Here is a 26,620-nt window from a genome sequence, read left to right on the forward strand (position 1 = left end):
CGGTTCCCGAGCATCAGCTTCTGGACCCAGGATGCTGAGAGTGCTTGTAGTGTTAAGACCCCAGCCCTGTGTTTCCACACGTCCCAACCGACTTGATCGATTCTTAGTTTAGAAATAAATTGCAAACCGGGGCATTTGTGTGGAAGCTCTCAGAGAAAGTGCAGACTACGGAGAAGTCAGTGTTTTCCCTCCCCCTCTGCCCTCCCCGACCCCTCCCGCCTGCAGGGGAGCCGCCTCACCAGCGGTCTGTGGTGGGTCCGTCCTGCCGGCTCCTCCTTTGCCCGCGTGACCACGCAGGCCTGCGGTCTGGTGGTTCCTTTCGTGCGGATGGAGTCAGTCTGGGTTTGGGGCTGTGTGACTGTTGGCCTAGCGGCCATGAAGCAGCCCCCATCCCCACGCCACTGTGTTATGTGACACTTAACCACTTCCAGGTGCTAACTGGGTCCGACAGCCAGAGGGACCTGGGGTTCGCCTCACCGCCACGGGCGGAAGCAGGGCGCCGCCGCCCCCTCCCAGCCGTGCAGCCCCCGGCCGCGTGGAGTTACAGAGGCGCCGGCAGGATGCCGGGAACACCTCCGTTTGACGCTCTTTCTGCTGTCATGGCCTTCCCTGCCCGGCGTCCCTGCTCGCAGGCCCTCCCCCTGCGGCACAGCCGGTGGCGGGGCCCGTCGTCTTGGGGCAACGGCACCTACAGGGCGCTAACGCTGACGCTAGCTTGCAGCATCTTTACCCCAAACTGTCTTTGAAATGTTGTTTCCAATGTTTTCCCTTCCGGAAGCTCTTCCCCAGTTCACCGTGACCCCTGCAGACAGAGCTGTTATCGAGGGTCAGACAGTCGATTTCCAGTGTGAGGCCAAGGGCTACCCACAGCCGGTCATCGCGTGGACGAAAGGAGGTGAGAGCTGGGATGCGCTCCACACTGGGCCTCTGCCCAGGCCCCAGCCCACGTGAGCCAGGGGTGGGGACGGCCGTGTCTGCGTGTTCTGGCCGCAGGCCTCGCCCACGGCTACGGTGCAGGACACGCGGAGAAGTGCGGGCAGCCTTCTGCTGTCCGGCCCCCTCTCCTCCCAGGTGGACCCTGTGTCTTCCTTCAATTAGCATCTTGATGAAATTTCATAGCAGGTAGGATAGAACGTTCTGGAAACTGTCACAGCATATGTTTGAAGCTCAGTGTCACTTTATTCTGTGGGTGTCATGCCGTCTCCATCCGTGGTCAGACGGCTGATCACACGGATTCTTCGGGGGCGACCTCCCCCCCCCCATCCTGCTCCAGCTGGTGAGCTGGTCAGATGACTTGATGAAGACAGACTTACCCCAGGACACTGGCGGCCTGGCTGGGGGGGTCTGGAGGGGGTGGCCTCAGGGCTCTGTCCTGGAATTGACCTTGAGGACCTGCCGAGGGGCCCTGCCTTGAGCCAGAGGGCAGCTCCCTGCCTCCGTCCCCTGAGGAGCGAGCGCCCTGGGTGGGCGGGTGCGTGACCACCTAGCACCTGGCCCTCCGCGTCCCCCGGGCTAGCGCCTCGCTGGGGTGTCCTGTGCTTTTGGGCTGCTCCAGCTCCTGACCCCTCCCCAGTGGACCCCATGTCCTGGCTCCTGCCTCTCTCTCTCTCTCCTGCTCCCCGCACTTCTGGGGAGTTTCTCGGAGGCCGGGCAGCTCTGTCTGTCCCTGAGCTGGCCGCACCGGCTTGTATGGAAAGTCACTTGGGAGGTACTGAGCTGCCGGCCCTGACTCGGGCAGAGGCCGGTCTGTCCCATTGTTCCGTTGCTGCGAAAAAGTTCTGCTCAACCCAGCCTTCCCGAGTCCTGCCTCTGACCCCGTCACACGGTGGCCAAGTGGCCGACCACGTGTCCATGCCTTTCAGGAAGCCAGCTGTCTGTGGACAGGCGGCACCTCGTGCTCTCGTCGGGAACGCTCCGGATCTCGGCTGTTGCGCTGCACGACCAGGGCCAGTACGAGTGCCAGGCCGTCAACATCATCGGCTCCCAGAGGGCCGTGGCCCACCTGACCGTGCAGCCTAGAGGTATGCAGCGCCGGCGCCTCCCGGCGGACGGACTGCTTCGTGCAGACCTGCCTCTGGGACAGGCAGGCCGTGCACAGCCCGAGCTCAGTGCTCGGGACAGGAGCTGGTGAGGGCTTGTGGTCTGCTTTTGAGAAACGGCCCCTCAGGGGGAGGGCGGGCCGCCGGCAGGCCATCCCCCCTTCTCTCCAGCCCCCCTGCTCTGTGCAGACAGAGCTCTGTGATGCCGGCTAAGAGTGCCCCGGCCTGCCCTGGCTGAGGACATGGGGCCTGTGCTCCCAGGAAGCTTTTCGGACGAATGACAAGTGTCCCGGGTTCCCCGCCTTTGTCAGCTGGGTGTCCTTGCCTTGCAGTCACGCCGGTGTTCGCCAGCATCCCAAGCGACATGACGGTGGAGGTGGGCACCAACGTGCAGCTCCCCTGCAGCTCCCAGGGGGAGCCCGAGCCCGTCATCACCTGGAACAAGGTACCGCGGGCGGGCGCACGGGCGTGGCAGCTGCCCCCAGCTCATGGCTTCTCCGCACCGTCCGTAGCCCGAGCTAAACCACGCTGTGGACTCCTTACTAACAAAACCAGGCAGAAACAAACCCGACATTCTCCTTTTCACGTTCTTCTCAGTGACAACAGCAAAGAGAACCCTGCGGTTAGATCCACGGCCCCAACAGCAGTGGAGGTTTTTTGTTGTTACTCCATTTTTCTGTGTTGCTTTTGTGAGGCCCCACACAAAATTGCATTCCGGTATTTAGCCATTATGAACGAGGGTTTCGAAAGGACAGGTCCCTGGAGGACAGGGTGGCCACAGGCAGGGAGCCCCCACAGGTAGGTTTGAGTTCTGGGGGCCACCCCGTCCCTCGCCCACGTCCCAGAACTGCTTGCCAGCCCTCAGTTGCCCTCTGCCGGGACCACGCGTGGCCATCTCGCGGTCCTTGTGGGCTTATTCTCGCCTTTCCTCGGCCGGGCCCATCGACTGCCCTTCTCGGGTGTCCTGTCTCCCAGAAGACCTTGCCCAGGGCCCTCCTCGTCACGGGGTGCCCTCGCACTGTGCCTTCCCCACTGTCGTGCGCACCCCCGGGGGCCCCCAGCCCCCGATCCTGGAGAATCCAGGAGACTCTGTCTCTGTCTTAATCTTTTGTGGATCTTTCAAAGGAGTTTAAGAAAAGTTTCTCTCAGTAAATTGGACTAAATCTCCTTTTCTCTCCAGTTTTGGATTCCTCTGAGCATAGCCTCTCGCCATGTCCATCGGTGAGGTCCTGGCAGCAGTCCCTCCACCCCACGTAAAACCACTTCTGCTTCTTGGTCTCAGTCCTAGTATCATTTCTGTTCTGCTTTGCTCCAGGATGGGGTTCAGGTGACGGAAAGTGGGAAATTTCACATTAGCCCCGAGGGGTTCCTGACCATCCACGACGTTGGGACTGCGGACGCAGGCCGCTACGAGTGCGTGGCCCGGAACACCATCGGGCAGGCCTCGGTCAGCATGGTGCTCAGCGTGAGCGGTGAGTCCCTGTGGCCGGTGTGGACATTCCCTGGCGTGGGCTCTCAGGCGGGAGGGGGCGCGCGGCCCATTGCACTTGCAGACTCGGCGTCTATCGGGACGCAGCGTGTCCCTGGTTGGCGGGGGGCGGGGGTGTGGACACGCCAGGGCCCCGGCATCACACACTCTGGCAGCCGCCGCGCCTTGCTGCGGCCCCAAGGCTGCTGGCCGCTGTGGTCACACGCCCTGTGATCAAGGCTCTCCGTGAGCAGGGTTTAGTGGTTGGCATGGCAGTGACCCAAACCCACTCACATTCGAAGGGTGTAATTTACAGTCCCCGTTTGGCAGGAGTGTGGTGCGGCTGTGGCTTTGAACGAGCCGGTGCCCCCTTGCTGTGCTAACTCTAGCTCTGGGTGGGGCCGCACGTCTTCCCGGGATGAGCGTATTTAATCAGGGTCAGCTCCCTGCCCTGGACCCTGACAGCCGCCCTGGTCCGGCCTCTGCATTTGCCCCTCACCTGCCTCCCTCACCTGTCCCGTCTGCACACGGCCGTGGTCTTCCTGAAAGGGCCGGTCCTGTGACGTGTCGCCAATGCTCCCTGCGAGCTGTGGTGCCAGGGTGAAACCCGCAGCCTCAGATGTGACCCCCACACATCCCACGCAGTCCCGTCCAGCTTCCCCTGCGCCACCCTGGGTGACCCCTCCTGAGTGTCCACGGCCCTTCACTTGGGTCTGTGCTGCTGCCTTTCCCACAGCTCACCCGCCCGCCTTCTCCACGGGCTTGTGGGCGCCCCAGGTGGGAACGCGGTCTGGTGGGTCTGTGCACCCAGCACCCCCCAGTGCCCGATGCCTGCAGGTGCTTACCAGGTGTGAACAGTAAGGGAATACCTGGGAGCCTGGTTTGGGGTTTTTTTAGGGAAATATGTATTTTCCCATGATATACTGTGTGTGGAATGAACGTAAAAGTCAATTGAATTCTATGATTTTTTTGTTTTTTGAATAACAATTTTTCTATCTAAAATATGTTACTTTGATGTGAATTAGTTATATATATGAGATTAAAAAATAACCTGTGCACGATCCCACCTCCGTGAAATAACCGCTATTAACATTTTGGTGAATTTCCTTTATTTCTTCTAAGGGTAGGTAAATGTTTTCAAATTATTTTTGAGATCGTTGTTTAGAGAACAACAAATCCAAGTCATGTGTAATAATGAAATAATTGGAGTCCTAGAATTGTGTGAAATTATCTGACTCATTTGTCTACCACATGGCATAAAAATATTAGGTTCCAAAAATTAGTACATTGGGTCCGTTTGAGACACACTGAAGTGGGGGTTGTGCCTGGGGAAAGGCTGTTAGACCACGTTTCAGACGTGGGGAGTGGCTCACCGACAGTGGTGAGTGGGCTGGGTTTGCGGAGCGCGCAGGGGTGGCTGCACCGGGCTCTGTGCAGGGCCGGGTGTCAGGCGCTGTCGGGGGCCCGAGGGGTGAGTCAGGTGGCGCCTTCTGGCTCAGCGCAGAGATGCTGGTGGCGGATGGGGGTGAGAAAAGGCTGCAATAGTGATCGACCATGAGAGTGGGGGTCGGGGGAGGCTGTCGGAGACAACACCCGAGAAAGCGAACTCTGAGCAGAGCCACGTGGAATGGCCAGTGTGAAGCCTGAGGTCGGGACAAGCCGAAAGTCCGGAGGCCAGTGGCAGAATCGGGGAGGGCAGGCTGGTCCGGGGCCTTACTGGCCACGCCGTGGCTTGGTTTTTATTCCACGTATGTGGGAAGCCTCCAGATTCTGAGCAAGGGGTCTGTGAGCCGTCTCCTGTCCTCAACGGTGACACTGGCCATGAGGGACAGTGAGGTGTGGAGGAGGAAGTGAGGACAGTGGTGGCTGCCATCGTCACAGCTGGTGATGCCGCCGCAGATCGGACGGGCCAGCTGATGGTGGACACGGGTGGGGCCTGGCAACATGGGCACCAGTCACCGACGTGGTGGACAGAGCAGGGTGGGGGCAGGCCAGGCAAGAGGCATACCAAGAGTTCCGTGTCCGCAGGTCGAAAAGCCACGGGTGATGTTCAGGGAGAGGTCAGGGCTGGTGCTGTGGGTTTGCGAGTATCTAAGCCGTGGCGCCCACGAGATCACCCAGGGGCAGCCTTAGGCAGACAGACGACTGCAGCTACACCGGGCCGCTCTCGCGGGAGGCATCTGGCGGGGAAGGAGGAAGCTGCCAGACGCCCCAGAAAGGACCAAGGAAGAGTGGGCATCGGGAAGCAAGAGCGGTGATTTGTCAGATCTGGGTGCCTGTCAGACGAGGACAGAGAATGAGCCTGACCCTAGAAAGGAGCCCTTGTTAGGTATGAGGAATCGGGAAGAAGTATATCCCAGGTAGGAGAAAGTATATCCCAGGTGGGAGAAAGTGTACCCCATGCAGGAGAAACTATATTCCAGGTGGGAGGAAGTATATCTCAGATGGGAAGAAGTATATTACCAGGCAGGAGAAAGTATATCCCAGTCTGAAAGAAGTATATCCCATGTGGGAGGAACTATATTCCAGGTGGAAGGAAGTATATTCTGAGCGGGAGGAAATATATCCCAGGCGGGAGAAAGTATATTTTGGACGGGAGGAAATATATCCCAGGTGGGAGGAAGTATATCCCAGGTGGGAGGAAGTATATCCCAGTCTGGAGGACATATATCCCAGCCTGGAGGAAGTATATCCCAGTCTGGAGGAAGTATATCCCAGTCTGGAGGAAGTATACCCCAGTCTGGAGGACATATATTCCGGCCTGGAGGACATATATTCCGGCCTGGAGGAAGTGTACCCCAGCCTGAAGGAAGTATATCCAAGGTGGGAGGAAGTATATCCCAGCCTGGAGGAAGTATATCCCAGGCGGGAGGAAGTATATCCCAGCCTGGAGGAAGTATATCCCAGGCGGGAGGAAGTATACCCCAGTCTGGAGGAAGTATATCCCAGCCTGGAGGAAGTATACCCAAGACCAAGTGAAAGCAGTCCCAGCCTGGAGGAAGTATATCCAAGGTGGGAGGAAGTATATCCCAGCCTGGAGGAAGTATATCCAAGGTGGGAGGAAGTATATCCCAGCCTGGAGGAAGTATATCCAAGGTGGGAGGAAGTGTACCCCAGCCTGAAGGAAGTATATCCAAGGTGGGAGGAAGTATATCCCAGCCTGAAGGAAGTATATCCAAGGTGGGAGGAAGTATATCCCAGCCTGGAGGAAGTATATCCCAGGCGGGAGGAAGTATATCCCAGCCTGGAGGAAGTATATCCAAGGTGGGAGGAAGTATATCCCAGCCTGGAGGAAGTATATCCCAGGCGGGAGGAAGTATATCCCAGCCTGGAGGAAGTATATCCAAGGTGGGAGGAAGTATATCCCAGCCTGGAGGAAGTATATCCAAGGTGGGAGGAAGTATATCCCAGCCTGGAGGAAGTATATCCAAGGTGGGAGGAAGTATATCCCAGCCTGGAGGAAGTATATCCAAGGTGGGAGGAAGTATATCCCAGCCTGGAGGAAGTATATCCAAGGTGGGAGGAAGTATATCCCAGCCTGGAGGAAGTATATCCAAGGTGGGAGGAAGTATATCCCAGCCTGGAGGAAGTATATCCAAGGTGGGAGGAAGTATATCCCAGCCTGGAGGAAGTATATCCAAGGTGGGAGGAAGTATATCCCAGCCTGGAGGAAGTATATCCAAGGTGGGAGGAAGTATATCCCAGCCTGGAGGAAGTGTACCCCAGCCTGAAGGAAGTATATCCCAGGCGGGAGGAAGTATATCCCAGCCGGGAGGAAGTATATCCCAGGCGGGAGGAAGTATATCCCAGGCGGGAGGAAGTATATCCCAGTCTGGAGGAAGTATACCCCAGTCTGGAGGACATATATTCCAGCCTGGAGGAAGTGTACCCCAGCCTGAAGGAAGTATATCCAAGGTGGGAGGAAGTATATCCCAGCCTGGAGGAAGTATATCCCAGGCGGGAGGAAGTATATCCCAGCCTGGAGGAAGTATATCCCAGGCGGGAGGAAGTATATCCCAGGCGGGAGGAAGTATATCCCAGCCTGGAGGAAGTATATCCCAGGCGGGAGGAAGTGTACCCCAGCCTGGAGGAAGTATATCCCAGCCTGGAGGAAGTATACCCAAGACCAAGTGAAAGCAGCGTTGTGTTAAGGTCATTTTCAGCTGTGTCAGATTCTGTGGAAAGGCTGAGTATGTTGAGGGGAAAATACACCACTTGCTTCGAAAGCTGCGTGTCTTGCCGAGCTGGGCACCGGCTGCGTCAGGGGACAAGGGTGGAAGATTGGTTGGGTCAGCGTGACTTTTTTCAGCAAACTCTGGTATTTAGTGAGAAGAAAGGAGAAGAGGGAAGTAGAAAGTGAGGAGCTGGGGCCCCTGGGTGGTTCGGTTGGTGAAGCCGACCCTTTGGCTCAGGTTATGATGTCAGGGTCCTGGGATGGAGCCCCCCTCCCCTGACACCGGGCTCTGTGCTCAGGGGGGCATCTGCTTCTCCCTCTGCCCCTCCTCCCACGCGTGCATTCTCTCTCAAATAATAAATAAAATCTTTTTTAAAAAAGGAAGAAAAGAACGTCAGGAACAGCTTGAGAGGGTCGCAAGCTCAGCCGTGTGCGTGGGTGCACACACATGTGTGTGCGGCTGTGTGTGTTGGTCTGCCCACGGCTGTGACAGGAATCCGTCCAGAGGAGACGGGAAAGGCAGGGAGCAGAGTCTTTGAGGGGAAGAGCAGCTGGAGGCCCAGGCGTCCAGGAGGGTTTAGCCATTGATGGGAAGAACAGAATCCACTAGGAACTGAACGCCGCCCCGTCCCTGCGCGGCCGTGCTTTGCTAGAACTTCCCTGTTTCCCGTTGGAAGTACTTTTCCCGTGTTCTTGTGGGGTGTCGTGTGATTTCAGAAATTAAGGTCTACACTTCGCATATGCTGCTTGAAAACGGCTTCTGGTGTCATTGAAGATTCAGTGCGAGAGAACACCTGGGGGAAGCATGCCTTACGTCTGAACGATGTCACGTCCAGACGCCATCGCATGAGTAACGTAGTGAGGCCTTTTCTTGGGAACGAACGACTTCATGTTTTCCCAGTTCCTGACGTCAGTCGAAATGGGGACCCGTTTGTGGCCACGTCGATTGTCGAAGCGATTGCGACCGTGGACAGAGCCATCAACTCAACACGCACACACCTGTTCGACAGGTACCGTGGGGGGCGGAGGCGGGTAGACCTCCGCTGGCTGGGGTAGAACAGGCTGTGACCTGTTTCATCCGAGGGAAGACCTTTTAATTTAAAAGTCATAATCGATGTTGGCATCAAGTTTTGCGGGGTTCGGACAACAACAAGACACGTCCTTTCTCCATAGAAGTGGAACTAGGATTCACAAATGAGACATTTTTAGAAAATCTCAACTCATTCCATTGGCTCGTTGATGAGTGATTTGGCAAGAACAAAATCTCAGGCCCTAGTGTATTCGTTCGCATAGCTAATTCCAAAGTGTTTTCTTCTGCATCGTAACTAAAACGGATTATCTGTGTTTCCTCTGCTGACGTAACTATAACTAAAACGGATTATCTGTGTTTCCTCTGCTGACGTAACTGTTTGTTTTCAGTGTCTTTGTTTTTGTTTGTGTTCGATGCCTTCCACTGGGGATGAGTAAGGTACGATCCGTCGCGTCTCTAGAAAAGTAGCTACAGAAATATTAGTGGCAATAGTTACATTCTTGGACGTGAGTGATTCCTGTCCTTCTGAGGTGGTTCTGTTCTTCCCTGTCTGCTCTCAACCCCTGACAGCCGTCCCCGGTCTCCCAACGACCTGCTGGCCTTGTTCCGGTACCCGCGGGACCCCTACACCGTGGAGCAGGCGCGCGCGGGAGAGATATTTGAGCGGACCTTGCAGCTGATTCAGGAGCACGTGCAGCACGGCCTGATGGTCGACCTCAACGGAACAAGTCAGTCCCCCCAACCCGAGGGCTGGGCGTTAGCCTCACGGCTCTGGGGCCTTCCTGGGAGCCGTTCCTGCATCCCCATGTCTGTGTGAGGACAGGGTTTGGGCTGACTGGGCCCCGCAGCGGCCGCCTCGGGTCCCCTGCAAAGCCACGTACAGCTGGATGGGCACTGCCCTGACCCCTGGGCCGGGCCGGTCGGGGCCCTGTGACCTGGCGGGCCAGCCGCTAACCCATGAGGCTGTGCACCTGGGACACAGTGTTGTGGGCTGTCGGGAAGGAGGCTCCTGGTGCTTGGGCATTTGTGAGGGGGCTGCCGAGGCCGCCTGGGTGCTATGTGGACGGCGGGAGCCTGACCCCCTCCCGCGGGCTGGGCCGTGCTGAGCAGCTGGGAGCAGTGCTTGCAGGTGCTAGAGGGCCCGGGTCTCTAGTGTGTGAAAGCATCCCGTCAAGCTTTCCGTGAGCGCCTGCACCCTGTCCGCTCACGGGGGTCATGCTCCGAGGCATCCAGGGTTTTCCGAGTCATCTTCAGGGACCCGTCTTGCCCGTCAGGACAGAGATGTCGTTCAGGGACTGTGTGTTGCTAGATCCGAGCGTGCGGCGTGAGGACGTGGGAACGGGGCCCTCTCTGCCTCTTGGGAGGAGAGGAGGTGCCTGAGCCAGTCCTCAGTCCTGCCCTGGCTTGGCTCGGGCTGAGCTTCCCCGTGCTGGCGTGTAGACGTGCACACCGTGGCGCCTCCTTCTGGAGGCGGGGGCCTCTGGCGGGGTCGGGGGCCATCGAGGACGATTCCACTGCTTCACGGACGGGCCAGCCTGGCCTCGCGGGCGCTCCCTGGGGAGAAACGTGGGGGCCGCGCCTTCTCTCCACTTGCCTGTGTTAGGCACTTTCTACTCCTCAGGCCCGGGGATGGGGACAGGGACACGTGGGACATGTGGCCTTCACCCCGTGGCGCCTCCCCATGCTCCCGGCCATCGGTCGTAAAGGACCACACCCTGCCATGTGTGGAGGGTGTGTGGGGTTGCGCGGTGCTCCTTCTTCTTGCTGTGGCCTCCCTTCCTTCGTTGGGTTCATCGTTCACGTGTTAAATGTGGCCGTGGCGGCTTCAGCAGGTGGCCCGTAGACCTCGTGCAGCCACTTAGAGAAGCAGAGCCCCTCTGCCGCCGTCCCTCGTGCAGGACGGTGTGCTCACCTCCTGTTGACAAGTGCTGCTTACAGAACAAGGCAGAACCCGAGACAGAGAGGAGAAACTAAAATCACTCAGCGTCCCAGCAGCGGGGTACACGGCTCAGGGTGCGGTTGGAGTATTTGTGGGTGAGCGGGCCGCTGGCACGGCTGGAGGAGGCAGACGCGCTGGAAGGGGCATGAGGGCAGTTTTGGGTGCTCGACCAGAAGGGGCTCCTGGGGCGAGAGGATGGTCTTGGCTTGGTCTGTGTGACATGGGAGCTACAGGGCTTCTTGATCTCCTGGATCAGGTCATCGGGGGGCCCTGACACAAAGGGGGAAGGGCAGTGCGGGAAACCAAGAAGGTGTCTGTTAGGGGCACTGGGGGAATGACAGGTATCCCTGAAATGGCCCAGGAGAGTTTGGGGTGGCAGGTATTCGTGGGGTGGCCCAAGAGAGAGGAAAGTGTGGGCACCAAGGTGACCGGTGAGTGGGGTGGATCCTGGCGCCCGGAAGGCAGAGGTGACACACTCACTTGTGTCTTGGATGTGGAGGGGTGAGGTGATCAGGGGCCAGAAGGCCGGAGGTGACACTTAGTGAAGTGGGTACGTTGATGGAGGACCAGGTGAGGGGCTGGGGAGGGGCTGTCTCACCTCCAGAGGCTCCAGGCGTGCACAGGAGACGGGGGTCTCCAGGGGCCCCTGGGTCCTGGTCCCACAAACCCTGGTGCCCTAACTCACCGTGGAGGAAAGCATTTGAGCTTCCGCAAACAGTCCTCCTGGCATCTCTCTGCGTCAGGAGGTGGTCTTCTCGTCGGCTCCCTTATTCTCAGGTGCATACTCGCCGTCACATTTCAGTACCCGCACTGGTAGTTCGTTGGAGATACTTCTCATTTCTAAAGCAAACCACAGTGGACGAGTGTGGTCGGAAGTGGTCAGGGCAGTTTGCAGAATTCGCGGAGAACAGCGCATAATCCAGAACTTACGGATGCGCTGCAGTGACCGGCCCACCCGGTTTTGTAGGAAGGCGAGATTGGCCGCATCGCATCAGTGATGTTTGGGCAGCTCTCAAAGTACCCCGAGCACGTCTGAGCTCACCAGGAGGCCTGTCGTGTCTAGCCTGGGCTGGGGGCTGGCGCTGGCCACCGCGTGGGGAGAGGGACAGGGCGGGAGGACGCCTCCCCACCGGGCTTATCCGAGAGCCTCTGGCCACTGTGAGTTCTAGGACTTTCGAGCTCACTGTGAACAGAGCCAGACATCCCCGTCTCCCTTCCGCCCATCCGGAGGGGCTGCTGCCGGAGTTCTCAGGTCTAATCGAACCCTCTCGCGCAGTCTGCCAGTGCCCACTTCTGATTGCGACACCTCCCCACCTCCAGCTCCCTGGGGGGTCGCTCAGACGCCGCCCCCACAAATCGGGACCGGCTCACTTCCTTTAAACCTCAGCAGAGTCCATCTGATTGGCTCTGAGCAGGGAAATAAGTAGTGGAGGGGCGTGAGGGTGCGTGTGTGCACACGCGTGCCCCTGCGTGTGAGCTTGTGGGTGCGAGCGTGTGTGTCTGCACACGTGTGTCCCTGCGTGTGAGCATGTGGGTGTGAGCGTGTGTGTCTGCACACGTGTGCCCCTGCGTGTGAGCATGTGGGTGCAAGGTGCGTGTGTGCACACGTGTGCCCCTGCGTGAGTGCGAGGCTCTTCGGGCAGCCCCCCGAGTCGGCCCTGGGGCAGGTGAGGTCCTTCCCAGCTGTTCCTGCTGGGACCCCTTGCCCTTGCTGAGGACCCCGGGTTGTCCCCGCCCATCACGCATGGGTCCCCTCCCTTGGCTCCCCCCAGCGTCCCCCTGCACTGCCCAAAGTCCAGGGAGTGAGCTGCGTCCCTCTCCCCTGCAGGTTACCACTACAACGACCTCGTGTCTCCCCAGTACCTGAGCCTCATCGCCAACCTGTCGGGCTGCACGGCGCACCGGCGCGTGAACAACTGCTCGGACATGTGCTTCCACCAGAAGTACCGCACTCACGACGGCACCTGCAACAACCTGCAGCACCCCATGTGGGGCGCCTCGCTGACCGCCTTCGAGCGCTTGCTGAAAGCCGTGTACGAGAACGGGTTCAATACCCCGCGGGGCATCGACGCCGGCCGGCTGTACCACGGGCACGCGCTCCCCATGCCCCGGCTGGTATCCACCTCCCTGATCGGGACGGAGACCATCACGCCCGACCCGCAGTTCACCCACATGCTGATGCAGTGGGGCCAGTTCCTGGACCACGACCTGGACTCCACGGTGGTGGCCCTGAGCCAGGCCCGCTTCTCCGACGGCCAGCACTGCAGCTCCGTGTGCAGCAGCGACCCCCCGTGCTTCTCGGTGGCCGTGCCCGCCAACGACCCCCGGGTCCGGAGCGGGGCCCGCTGCATGTTCTTCGTGCGCTCCAGCCCCGTGTGCGGCAGCGGCATGACGTCGCTCCTCATGAACTCCGTGTACCCGCGGGAGCAGATCAACCAGCTCACCTCCTACATCGACGCCTCCAACGTCTACGGGAGCACGGAGCACGAGGCGCGTGCCATCCGGGACCTGGCCAGCCACCGGGGGCTTCTGCGCCAGGGCATCGTGCAGCGGTCGGGGAAGCCGCTGCTACCCTTCGCCGCCGGGCCGCCCACGGAGTGCATGCGGGACGAGAACGAGAGCCCCATCCCCTGTTTCCTGGCGGGGGACCACCGCGCCAACGAGCAGCTGGGCCTCACGAGCATGCACACGCTCTGGTTCCGCGAGCACAACCGCGTGGCCGCCGAGCTGCTGGCGCTGAACCCGCACTGGGACGGTGACACCGTCTACCACGAGGCGAGGAAGCTCGTGGGCGCGCAGATGCAGCACATCACCTACCGGCACTGGCTGCCCAAGGTGCTGGGCGAGGTCGGCATGAAGGCGCTGGGTGAGTACCGCGGCTACGACCCGGGTGTCAACGCCGGCATCGTCAACGCCTTCGCCACGGCTGCCTTCCGGTTTGGCCACACGCTGATCAACCCCGTGCTCTACCGGCTGGACGAGAACTTCGAGCCCATCGCGCAGGGACACGTCCCCCTGCACAAAGCCTTCTTCTCTCCCTTCCGCATCGTGAACGAGGGCGGCATCGACCCGCTGCTCCGGGGCCTATTCGGCGTGGCGGGGAAGATGCGCGTGCCTTCCCAGCTGCTCAACACGGAGCTCACGGAGCGGCTCTTCTCCATGGCGCACACGGTGGCCCTGGACCTGGCCGCCATCAACATCCAGCGTGGCCGGGACCACGGCATCCCGCCCTACCACGAATACCGCGTCTACTGCAACCTGTCATCCGCCCACACCTTCGAGGACCTCAAGAATGAGATCAAGAACCCCGAGATCCGGGAGAAGCTGAGGCGGTGAGTTGGGCGTCTCCTGTCTGTAAAGGTCAGGAGAGCCGAGAGTCGTGGCCCCAAGCATGTGCGGCCGTTGTTCTTTGTGTTGGAGTGTGTGTGTGCACCCACGCAGTCCGAGGAGAGGAGCCCCAGGGGGTGGAGCTTACGGAGGGGCCACCTTTGGTGGCCATAGCCACGCGGGTGTCCAGTGTGCCTGTCTGGCGGGGCCTGACGGGGGAGGGTAGGGCCCCGCTGGGGTATAATGGGCTTTGGGGGGAGCTCCTGCGCTCCTATCAGGCAGAGGGCAGCCACGCGTGCCCAGTACCACAGGGCAGGAGTTGCCGGCCCCTCCTTTTCGTGTCTGGAGACCACGGCTGGAGGCCTCATGCGAGCGTGCGGGCTTCTAAGCAGGTGCCGGGGGCTGCGGTGGCGGGACCGCGAGGGTGTGCCGGGCCCCTGGAGACCCCGGGGCAGCAGGGAGGTTAGGGGCCTTGATCCAGGAGGATCGGGGCTGCTGTCTGACACCAGCCCTCCCGTGGCGCTCTGTGGCTCCGCGCGGGATGGCCCCTTCGACCTGCAGTTCTCTGCACGCTCAGCCCCAGCCTTTCTCTGCGGTCACTGCTGCCCTTCTTGTGGTGACTTTTATCACGTCCCTCATTCCAGTTCCTTTAATGGAAACATCCGCTCGTTAGAGTGTCTCCGTCATTGTCCCTCATCGTCCTGGGTCCTGTGAATTCAGTGCACAGGTCACTGTGTATTTCGGTTGTGTTCATTCGCACTGGGAGGAATTGTCGGAAAAAGGAAAGCCCCTCCTGAGGACTCAGTCTGCTTGTGTCCGGACTGTCCCGTCCACCGCGGAGTAAATCCCTTACTCTCAGCGCCGGAGGGGCGGCGTTCGCTAGCTGGGAGCCGCCGTGCCTTCTGCAGAAGGGTGACGTCTTACGCGTGGTGTCAGTCGTGGGGAGATGTGCTCCTGAGGTCAGCGTGTCGGGCGCTCACCAGACTCAGCTCCGGGATGCCGGCGCGTGTGGCTGGTCCTCCATGGTACGGGGCGGACCTTGTCCCCGTGTCGCTTGATTATGATTTATGTGAACGGTCTATTTTCCACATGCTTAAAGAGTCTCCTTGGCTCCTGTCCACACGGACACAGCTTACTTCCCCGTATTTCTGTCCTTTGCCACAGTCCAGAGGCGCTAGTGCTTCTGCGAGCGTCGTTGGCGGATGGAGGGGTGCACGCCTCGTGTGCTGGAGACCCCGTGAAAGACATGGCACCTCATTCACGGAACACCCCGTCGCTCATTCACTTTCCTCTTTGTCCGCCAGCCAAGCGGGGAAAGGGGACCTGAGGTCGAGGCCCGTAGGCTCTGGAAACCTCAGGGGCGGAGAGGCCTTCAGGACCTTCCTCAGGGCCCGAGGGAGGGGAGGGAGCAGGGCCTGGCCGGCGTCGGGTGCTGCCTGCTGGCTGTGTCCCCTCCTGCACCCGCGTCAACAGCGGGGTCGTGGGAGGCGTGCTGGCGGAGCTGGGGCTCCGGGTTCCTGCACCGGCTCCCAGCCCGGCTCCCCCGGGAACCACGCCGCACGGCTGTTTCCACGCACGGTCCCGTTGAGGGCGTGGAGCGGGAGGGAGCGCCAGCCTCCCTTCCCAAACTCAGTAGCTACCCTGTGTCTTCCACGGCCGCCGCCCTGAGGACTGAGCCGCGGTGCCTCGCAGCCGGCGGTGCGCTGAGAACACCCAGCCGAGCTGCGAGTCCACGTTGAAGGCAAGTGGACGTGCGTTCTGCAGAGCCGCCCGGGTGGCTGTGACACAGCACTGTCAGCCCTGCCCTGCTGGCGTTTCCCCGGAGTCGTGAGAATTCCATGAGCGAGCTCATTCTAGGGCACGTACACCTTGCCGTCTCAGGCGGTACCAGTCCTGCTGAGTAACTAGCTCCTTGCCGCGCACGTCTTTTCAATAAGTAGTCGGATCCCAGAGTTACGACTATTCTTTTGAACGTCTGCTTTTAATTATGTGAAGTTTGTTCATTTGTATTTATGAAAAGAACCTGGAAGGGTGTACGCTGTACTCTCAAGTGTGATTATTTCTGAGTAGAAAAGGTGTGAGTTTAATTTTCTTCCTATATTAACTTGGTTTTTCTAAACTCATAATAAACGTGCACATGTGTTTTATACACGTGTATATACGCAGGAAGCACAGGAAAATTTAAAAATATAATGGAGATGCTTTAAATAAATCAAAGTGAATTTTCTTTGTTAACAAAAGGTCTAACAGATGCTAAATAGGAATAGAACGTGAGGACTTTCTCTTACGTTTGCTCTATTTACGATCTGCTTTCCTGAGCGGGTGTAAGGTTCACCTGTTTGCTCGGTTTTGTAGGTTGTACGGATCCCCACTCAACATTGACTTGTTCCCCGCCCTCATGGTGGAAGACTTGGTCCCCGGCAGCCGACTGGGGCCCACGCTGATGTGCCTGCTGAGCACGCAGTTCAAGCGCTTGAGAGATGGGGACAGGTAAACACAGGTGCCGCGGGGACAGGCGAAGGCGGGTGCCACGGGGGAGAGCCTCTGCTCTTAAATGCAGGCTTCTGGGGACTTGAGGAGGCAAGGAGCCATTGGTGGAGCTCTGTGTCCAGGTGAAAAGTGAAGGCACGTCTCCGCCCCTCGCTGTGTCCCTGAGCAGCTGCCTGGTGTGGGGACTTCCCTCGCACTGCGGCCGAGAATTACATGGCCCTGCTCACGGATGCTTTTGTGTCCTTCCACTTAGGACGTGTCTGTTCCTAGGAGCAGACAGTTTGCAGGGTTCAACCACTGCGGGAGTTCGGAGGATTTGAACTCCTGGCAACGTTGAAGTTTCAGGTGTAATGCAGTGTCGTTAGTGTTGAGTGCGGTAGGGAAGGGTGGTCCCCGGTGAGTCCGCCGGGGCTGTGCGCCACGCCGTGGTTTCCAGCGGTGGCCTGTGCTGGCTTCTCGGAGCGGCTGAGCCTTTGCCGCTGTTAGTCCAGATGTTTTGTTTTGTTTCTTGAGTGGGGACGCTGAGCCATGTCCGAGTCCCTCCGTGAGTGATACCCAGGGGCCGCGGGTGGTGCCCGTGTTGTCGGCGGGGCTGACTGGGGAACGTTTTAGCTCACCTCCCACGTCTGTTCTTTTCCCCCTCCACGGAAGCACAGGTTGTGGTATGAAAACCCGGGGGTGTTCTCCCCGGCACAGCTGACGCAGATCAAGCAGACATCCCTGGCCAGAATCCTGTGTGACAACGCCGACAACATCACGCGTGTGCAGAGGGACGTGTTCCGTGTGGCGGAGTTCCCCCACGGGTATGGCAGCTGTGACGAAGTCCCCAGGGTGGACCTGCGCGTGTGGCAGGACTGCTGTGAAGGTGCGTGTCTCGGGGTCCTGCCGCGTGTGCGGGGGTGCGCGCCCGGCCTCCCATGTGCCACAGCTCCGGGGGTGGCCACGCGGGGGCGCTCCGATCGTGAGGAGCTGGGCCCGACGTGGTGCTGTTGGCTGTGGGAATTCAGTGGCAAGCTCTGTGCACGGGAGGCAGGAATAAGCGTAATCAGGCAGGCTTCTGCTGTTTCCTTAACACCTAACGTGTGTCTAATACGAGTGCTTGTGCGGGATGAGTGTCATGTGTCGGCACCCGCAGAGGACACGTGACTGGACTGCCCAGGAAGAGTGGCGCTCACCAGACTCCGTGCGCTGCGTGTCCCAGACGCCTGTGATGACACACGTCTCCCGACTGTGTTGTGAAAGGTCACAGCGTGGACCCGCTGTCCGCGCCAAGGCCTGGGGATGCGTGCGGAGGGGCTGGTGGGTCCCTGCTGCTGGGGCACCCCCTTCACCCCGCAGCGCCCTTGCGTTCACAAATCCCGCTGTGGCTCACCACGATTTTCATTTCCTGCTCTGAACGTAATTGTGGCTTGATTCAAACCGCGATCAGAGACCCGACGTCAATGAAGCTGGGGCGTGTTTGGAGCCGCCCATGTGACCCTGCTGTTCTGCGGCCGGGAGGCGGTTGACCCGCAGGGCCCGACGCCGCGGGGACAGCTCCTCCCACCTCCACGCGGCGCGCACGGGAAGCACAGAGCAGACCTGCCTCTCTCCCACCTCCTTTTCCCGGAGGAGTCGTTCTGGTCGGGCTCCCGTCCTCACTGGTAGTTGCTTTTAATCGGCCGTGGTGTCCGTGAGTGTCGGAATCCGGCTTGGAGGTTCGCACTGCTGCTCCTCAGCCACGTCCGCGTGTGGGTGGCTGCGCGGGTCCGGCTGTCTGTCTGCCTCCGTCTGGCCGTCCTCTCAGGTGAACGTGCGATGCGCGTGTACGGGGTGGGTGCTGAGCCGGGTGTGTGGCACGCGCAGTGTGTAATACAAGGATTTGCACGAAGATGAGCGCGGACTTCACCGCACGCCCCATGTCCCTACACATCTGTGTTCTCACGACTACATCTAAGGAAAACTTGTTTCTGCGTTTGCTTTTTTTTTTTTTTTTTACCTTTTTTTAGAAATATCCTCACTGGTTTGTCAGCTCAGCTTGCGTTTCCGTGGGTACAGCAGAGTTTGGGAAAGGCCAGTTCTTCTGGGATACAAAGCTCATGTCCTGATAGCGCCACCAGGCCCCCCGGCTGCTTAGATCGGGGCTGAGCTGGGTTTTCTGTGGTTTCTCTCGGAAAAGCCAGAGTCCCGGGAGAGACGGGGACTCAGAGCTGGGCGTCATTGGGGCCGCTCTCCCCTCGTGCGCCTGCTGAGGTCTTTCTGACCTCCCTTCCCCTGGACGTGTTTCCTCCAGGTCCGAGCTGCCCAGGTTCAAGGGAGCTCCGTAAGCTCTGTCCTGTAGCTCAAAAGCCACGTCTAAAATACAGCAGAAAGAAGAATTAAGGTTTGACAGGACTAAATGTCGGCCGATATTTACTTTCCAGTCCACTTGAACAGAGCAGCTCGCTTGGGCTCACCGGAGGGTCCCGTCCGCGCGTTGGGCTCACCGCAGGGTCCCATCAGTGCATTTGGAGACCAGGCGTGAGGCTCGCCCACAGGAGAACCCTGAGAAATGATGCCCGAGTGGGCACTTTCTTTGTGTTTTATCAAAGTTATGAATTACCCCTTTGTGGGGATCGATGGGGCACAAATGCACACACACAGTTTTGAAATAATTGTGTTAATTTTAAAACACCACAAAGAATTTCTCTATTTCATCAGATTCATCCATTGTTGAAGTTTTGTTCTATTACTGTTCTCTTCCCAGGATATGGGTGTCTGTGTACAAGCACACATGTGCATGTGTGTGTCCGTGTGTACATGCGTGTGTGTGTGAGGGAATACACCACATTTTTTCTAAATAGCCCAGGAAGCTGCGGACGCGTACTGCTCTCCTGAATGGCTCCAGTGTGTGTGGGCAAGATTGGGGAAGTGATCGTGGACGCACACGGTGTCCTTCCCGCGGCAGGGATCTCATGCCGAGCCCCTTGGCCCCCACTTTGCACAGCAGGTGCTGGGCCCGCCTTCTTCTGGACCCGCGGCGACTCCCGGGGCAGCTTCAGGAGGTGGCGCCAGGCGGCTCGCCCCACCGCTGGTGACCCGGACGCGGGTTATCCAGCCGGAGCGTGAATTCCACATTTGTCCAGTGGGGGCAGGTGTGAGAATGGGAATGTTTCTGGGCGTGGAAGGCAAAGGCCCTTCGTCTTTGAAGGGAGCTCCTACTGTACCCCCGAGGGGCGCCTGGGCTGCGAGCCGCGAACCCCACTGGGTTGGAAAGTGCTTCAGCGTCAGCGCGCATGTCTCCTCCCGCACAGTGTGGCCCCGGGGTCTCTGGGGTCCGGTGCGTTGATGCGGTAAACCCGCGTCAGTGTTGGAATGTCAGGAGTTGGGTCCAGGTTCAGGTGGAAGCTGAATGCTTAGCACGGGCGTGGGGGGCTTCGGGTCCCTGCCTTTGCTGTACAGCAGTGGTCACAGGCCACTAGACCCGGCGAAAGGGCGAGGAGGGGGCGGGGGAGGAGACCAGCCGCACAGCTGCCGGCGTCAGCCTGTTCTCCGGTACTTTCTCTTCCCAGGGATTTCCGCCGCGGCTGTGCACACTCCAGTGTTAGGAAGGGCCATGTGTGGCCTTTGCCACGTTCCCAGCCAGGCCCGTCCTGGGCGGATGGGGCTTGGAGCGAACGCGGGTGTTTGTGGGATGGTGTAGTCGTGGCCGGGTGGGAGGGAGCTGAGGTGGAGCAGGGCCTGGAGGCGGGATGAGGGAGCCCGGTGTGTGTGCCCGCTGCACCCCGGCCACAGATGAAGGTGACCCCCTGGTGTGAGTCTGGAAGCCAGCACGGGGTTGAGAGGATGGGGTGTGGTGCGTCCATGGAGCTGGAGGCTGTCCTGCTGTCGGTGGGGAGCCCAGGCGAGGTTGGGGGGCTCCTGGGACAGGAGGATGCGGTCCCAAGGCCATCTTGCCCGTGGAGGGAGGAGGGACGCGCAGGCGGCCCCTCAGACACTGCCCACTACGAGGCCACGGCTTGCGTCATAGGCGTGCCGTGAAGGCTCAGTGACGTCGGCGAGGATGTGCTCGCTGTCTCTCGAACTACAGCCTGACACCCCGAACGCTCATTTCAGACTGCAGGACCAGGGGACAGTTCAACGCGTTTTCGCACCACTTCCGAGGCAGGCGGTCTCTGGGGTTCAGCTACCAGGAGGACGAGCACACCGGGGAAGCGGGCTCCGGGGGGACACCGAGGTACGGCCGTCTCCAGGACAGGGCCCTAGGTGCTGGGCGGGGGCTTCTGTGGCCACCTATGACATGCTGAGGTCTGTTGGTGGCTTCTCCTTCTCCCCAAGCAGCATCGGGAAACACAGAAAGCATCCGGGCAATGGCACGGCCCCCTCCCGTGAGCGCCCACAAGTGCCGGGGACAAATGACTTCAAGGACTTCGTTCTAGAAATGCAGAAGACCATCACAGACCTCAGAGAACAGGTAAGCGTCCCTGCACATCCCACGTCACAGACGGCGTTCTTGCTCCCGAGACCCTGCAGGGGGGACATCTGTTCCAGCTCCCTGGAGCAGTCTGTCTGGGTGGCTCTTCTCTGGTGGCCTGTCCCTGGCCCGGCCACATGGGGCTGTTCTCCGGTTTCCCAGTGGCTGGGGAGCTCACTGTGGGCTGCAGGTACCATTGTGGAGGGCACGGTGTCCCCGGAGCAGCCGCAGAGATCGTAGGTCTGGAGGGGGCTCAGGAGTAAGGTCATGAAGAATTCAGACCTCGGGTCCTGTTCCAAAGCCACTTCTTCAGGATGTGGCGAAGGGCACCCACTGAGGGTCTCCACACTGGGCTCTTCTCCAAGGACCTGTAGGGTCTTGCAGAAAATGACTGGTCTGCCCTCCCTGGCCCAGAGAGCTTTCTCCTATTGGCATGTCTGTGTCGGGTCCTCAGTGAGTTTTATGTGCACATGAGTGGAGACTGAGGTCCCAGGTTAAGAATCAGTGTGCAGATTGGACGGTCCTGTTGGCACAGATGCCCGATGCCATGGAAACCTGGAGACGGCCTGTGAGTGGTGGTCTGGTAGCAGGACCCCATTGCTAGTATGGGGTCCTCAGTGCTCAGGTCTGGAGGACATGGGGTCGTCTGTCCCAGCCACGTGCAGAGGTGCTCTGCTGTGACAGGCTCCAGGGGTGTGACAGCAGGGGGAGGGGAGGTAGGGGGAGGGGACACCTGGTACCGGGCGGAGGGCAGGGTTTGTGGTACTGACCTCACCTGCAGCCAGAGAGACACAGCCAGGCTGTGACAGGCACAGGGCGTCCCGGGGGCTCAGCCAGGCAGGCAGGTGCTGTGAATCCTAGAGACGGTCACTCCGGGCTGGGCGGCTGGACCAGTGACCACGCAGTGTGCATAGGTGAGGGGCACGCAGGAGGGAGAGGTTGCACTCTGCAGATGGCTCAGTGTGAGCAGAGGCAGGAGGGAGGACAGGGTGGCCCTGAGGCCAGTCGGCTGCCCCGTGCCCACCAGTGCCCCCCGAGCCCGCCAGCCCCCCGAGCCCGCCAGCACCTGGGACTCGTCTGTGGCTTCTTCCACCTGCAGGACGAAATAACTGGTGCGCGTGCCCTTCCCTCCAGGCGCCCCCACATCTCAGGGCAGGGCAGCTGTCTGGGCAGCCGGTGGAGCATCTGCTGTGACTGCCGCCCGGGAGCTGGTGGGAAGTTGGCGGGCGTCTCTTACTGTGCGCGGCCGGGCCTGGTTCACGCAGTGGTGGTCATACCCTCATCGCCACCCAGGGAGACGGCGAGGTTTGTCTTCGCATCTTCCGGCTTTACGCTGAAATTTGGTCAGCAGCCACTGAGGAGAGACCCCCCCCCTTTCCCCAGCAGCCCTGCCCAGCCCGTGGCTGCCGCTCCCGTGGCCGCAGGGACCCTCCTTGCCCTCACGATTTGGAAGACAGTTCTGAGGTCTGGGGACGTCAGGATCAGTGATGCTAACAAGGGCCCGCGGGCAAGAGCCGCTCCCTTCAGAGCCGCACCTGAGACCTGCCGGTGCCCGTGCCCTGGGCTGATGCTGTTCGGGTCACCACGCAGCCGGCGGGGCAGATGCAGAATGCGCGGGGCAAGGTGACCCGGACCACGAGCACCATGTGGTCCTGTGCGGCTTGGAGGCCGTGCGGTGATCGGCACACTGTCACACGGAGTAGATGGAGGACGTTTAACCGCCAGGAGCACGCGGGAGGTCCGCGTGTGAATCCGTTCTTGGCGCTCCGTCCTTGATGGGAGCAGACGCCCCGCCTGCAGACACTTGGTTAGGTGGTCGCACCCGATTGTTTCCATTCTCCTCCGTGGGGGTCGGGACGGAAGCCCCACCGGAGGACTGATAGATGAGGTGGGGGTTTTGCGGGGCTGCCGGACCCTCCACGGTGCAGAGACAAGCACGTCCGGCCGCCGTCAGAGTCAGCAGCCAGCAGCAGGGACGGGGGAGGGGCGCCCCTGGGAGGCCCGCGGCTGGGGTTGGTGGCCGGTCACGGCCGCCCATGTTCGGGAGTCTCCGTGCAGGACGTTCTCGTCTGGGTGGTTCCTGCTTACGGTCCCATGGGAGCCTGTCCTCCGGTCCCCTCTGGGCTCCTCTTTCCCTGCAGCGGCTGTATGCTGCAGCCTGTGCCCCCCGTGATGCCGGGCGCGCAGTGCTCCCACCGGGCTGTCCCGGAGGTTTCTGCAGCGTCCCTGCCGAGCCGGAGGCACAGGTGCACCCAGAGCTGACACCTTCGCCTCTCGTGAGCAGGCACATTCTGCTTTGCTGCAGATAAAGAGGCTGGAGTCCCGGCTCAGCACCGGGGACTGCACGGACGCCGACGGGGAGCCTCACGCCAACGGCGCCAAGTGGAAGCGAGACGCCTGCTCCGTCTGCGAGTGCCGCGTGAGTATGCGGCTCTGCCGGGGGACCTGGGGGCGTGAACTTCACTCCGAGGCAGGTGGCCCTGCTTGGAAGTGGGGGGCTCTTCCCCCAGGGCTCCGTTCAAGGTGGGCCTGCGCACCACCGCCCCAGGGAGCCACACGGTGTTTGCACCTGCGAGGAGGGTGGGCCTGCCACCGGTCCTCGGTCTCCAGGGAAAGTGGATGGAGGTGCCGTGGTGGCCGCGGTGTCCAGGCCAGAGCTTCAGGGAAAGGGATGTGTTTCCTGGTCCGGGGATGGGAAGAGGACTCCAGGGTCCCTGGTGGTTGACCTGTTTGGGGATGGCAGAGCAGAGTGGGGACCGCATGGTTCCCTGTGGCCTCTCCTACTTTGTCCTCCTTCTGGCGGACATCTGGGACATGATCCTAGGGTCCCAGGTGTGAGGCCAGGGGGCTGTGCTGAGCTTGTGGTCCTGAGCTGTCTTCAGGGTGGGAGGACAGTTAGGGTGAGGGGCGGGAACCTTCTGGAAGAAGTGCAGGGTGTCTGCAGCAATTATCAGGGGGACAATCAGCTGTCGATTGCAAACTGCACCAAAGAGCTCAGACCGGCACACGGTGGGAAGGGCAGACAGGCAGGGGGGTGATGCATGGGCCGTGTACCCCAGGAACTGACGGGTCCTGGTGCCTCTCTCCTCCAGGACGGGCAGGTCACCTGCTTCGTGGAGGCCTGCCAGCCTGCCGATTGCCCAGCTCCTGTGAGAGCCCGTGGGGCCTGCTGCCCGGTCTGCCCGAGAGACGGCACAGGGAAGAAGCCTTAGGCTCGGCGAGGCCTTCGGGGCCCTCCACACGTCCTCGAGACCGACGGCCGGCACGGGGCGTGTGGACGGGAGGGACCCCTTCTGTCTCAGTGGAGCGCAGGTGCTTAGACCAGAGCATTCACAGAGGAGAAACCATGGACACACGTCCTAACTTCACGTTAGATTCTCAGGTTTTTTATTTAATGTTTTTAATGAAATATTGGTGCTACTATTAAATTGCACAATTAAGTCATTTAGGCTCCTAAATTCACTTCCCTGGATTCCATACCGTTTCTTCTCGACCAAAAGTGAGTCCCGCTTGGTTCTGACACCTGGAGCTTGCAGACGAGCCCCTGCGGCAAGGGCGCGTCACGGAGCCGCCGGGAGGACGCACGCCGCGGTGGGAAGGGAAGCTGTGTGTGGCCGATGGACAGACTTGTAGGAGAGCCGGGGTGACGGTGTGGGCGGTGGGGCCAGCATCTCGTCCCGGAACGGACGGCCCTGCTGCTCGGGCGCCCGCTCGCCTGCGACTCCAGCACCTCGCCCGTGAGAGTGGGATGAGGCCACATGCAGAAAGGCAGGAACAGGTTGGTTTTCACTACGGCTTGCGTGACGCTGCCCAGCGTGGACCAAATGTGAAGCCCCGTTCCTACTGAAGGCCCGCGTCCCTGCCGGTCGCCCACGGCACATGCCGGGCTCTGTGTCCAGCCGGAGCGCCGAGGACGTCTTCCCCACGGAGGAGTCAGGTGCTGGGGACTTCCTAAGTTCAGGTTGTGCGAGTGCCTTAAAGAAATAAAATCGACCCCTTTACCTCATTTGTATTTTCAAAATGCATGACGTATGAAATTTCGCCCATGTTTAGGTGTTAGGAATGGCAGAGAAATCACTTCTACTATGCAAAAGTTATCTTAGAATTCAGAGAAAAGCAACTATCATACCTCATGGCCTCTCTCTTCTTAATCGACCGGAACCTCCTATTTTGTTCTGGATATGAAGTGACGTGTGTCCTGAGAAACGTGTCCCCAGACACGCAAGCTCAGTTAGCCAAGCATGTAGCGGAGTGCCCACCACGCGCGGGCGCCGAGCTGATCACAGACGCAGGGCCCCCCTGCCCTGCCGGCAAGGACCCCCGAGGAACACAGATGGTCTCAGTATGTGACGGCGAGTCCAGGGTGGGGCGCTTTGCAGTGGCCGTCACCGTGGTGGCCGGGAGGCAGGTCTCCTGGCGATCGAGGTTGAGAGCCCAGTCTGGGCCTGGCGTGGGCATCCTTCCGGAAGCAAGAGACGCCAGGCTCTGTGGCCAGGCTGCCACGACCGTGGGGTGGGGTTAACAGTCCGGTCGTGAGAGTGTCCACAGTGGCTTTAAACACGGCCAACTTGACTTCTTGTCCTCAGATTGTTAAACGGCAGATACTAAGTTGGTGTCTCGTGGGGCATGGGACTTCTTGGAGATGCCAAGTCCCATAATAACCAAATCTTAGAACGGATTTCTATCAGTGAGAGAGTAGGTAACCGTGTGTACAGCGTAATGGGTATGCAGGTTGCTCAGGTATGAGATGACTGCACACCCCACGTTCCGAGCATGTCTGGAGGTGGCCGTGTGGCTCTGCTACCCAGGCGCACGCACGCGGTTTAGAACGTGTGGCTTGGACTGTGTTCTCTTGGCGGGAGAGAAGCTGTCTGTCACTCACGATGAAGGTCTGTAACTGCAGCGGAATGTCGCAGGGTCCCCAGTTTCATCTCACACGCGGTGTCCGAGCTGCGGGCAGGGCCCAGAGGGACCCTTGGCGGCCGCTGCAGGGGGATCGCGGCCACGCAACGCGAGTGTCCCTATTTATTTACTTTCTAACTGTTGCCAACAGCCACGTGCCTTTCTGTGTTCACTGTAATCAGCTCATTACCAAAGAAGCGTTTGCACTATGTAACGATGCCGTCAGTTCAAATAAATGGGCCACGTTTTCAAATGGAGGCTGGTGTTCTTCTTTCCGTCAAGCCCGTCGTCGGGGCGGCCGCTTGCAGGCCCCGCGAGGCCGACAGCAGGTGGGGAAGGAGACAGCTCCTGGAGAGAGCGGGGCTGCGCTGGGCACTGTGTCCTGTGAAAATGTGAGACAGGAGAAGCAGGAAGAGGATTCGTCAATGTGGGCTTTGTCCTCCCAGGCGGCCTGGATGCTCTCGCGGGACCGAGGGGCTGGCTCTGGGCAGGTGGAGTGGGGTGTCGGGAGCCTGTGGCGGCTGCCCCTGCCCCTGGATGCGTCGTGCTGTGGATGAGGACGTGTCCTTGTCGGAGGGACTGTGTGACCTCGGCTGACACACGCGGCGGCAGGGAGGGTCCTCCAAGGGGCCATGTCTCAGGGGCGAGGTGACACCCGTCCCTGCTCCGGGCTCTGGGTGCAGGTGGGAGAGAGGATGCAGCTCCAAGGAGAACTGGAAGGATTTGGGGCATCTTCATGGGGCCTGGGGAAGGTCACTACTGTCGACAGTCACCATGAGAAGAACATTTAAATACTAGGGAAAATTAAATGAGTTTCTT

At 60.0% G+C, this 26,620-nt stretch overlaps 1 protein-coding gene across 4 annotated transcripts in view; it reads left to right on the forward strand.

Moving 5' to 3' along the window:
• Nucleotides 1-26,058, forward strand: part of PXDN (peroxidasin) — a 75,619-nt gene extending 49,561 nt beyond the window's left edge. Inside the window, exons 11-23 of one of the 4 annotated variants that reach the window (XM_040622865.1) lie at nt 779-895; nt 1,863-2,021; nt 2,372-2,484; nt 3,355-3,511; nt 8,583-8,691; nt 9,282-9,439; nt 12,479-13,982; nt 16,333-16,467; nt 17,124-17,332; nt 20,542-20,662; nt 20,767-20,899; nt 23,205-23,318; nt 23,992-26,058. In XM_040622865.1, coding sequence (XP_040478799.1) covers nt 779-895; nt 1,863-2,021; nt 2,372-2,484; nt 3,355-3,511; nt 8,583-8,691; nt 9,282-9,439; nt 12,479-13,982; nt 16,333-16,467; nt 17,124-17,332; nt 20,542-20,662; nt 20,767-20,899; nt 23,205-23,318; nt 23,992-24,111 — 3,149 coding nt within the window. In that variant the 3' untranslated portion in view covers nt 24,112-26,058. The other 3 variants (XM_040622867.1, XM_040622868.1, XM_040622869.1) reach the window with 3 other exon arrangements.
• The last annotated feature ends 562 nt before the right edge of the window (nt 26,059-26,620 follow it).

The sequence above is a fragment of the Ursus maritimus genome, unplaced genomic scaffold (assembly GCF_017311325.1).
Source record: "Ursus maritimus isolate PB19 unplaced genomic scaffold, ASM1731132v1 scaffold_6, whole genome shotgun sequence".
Lineage (NCBI taxonomy): Eukaryota > Metazoa > Chordata > Mammalia > Carnivora > Ursidae > Ursus > Ursus maritimus.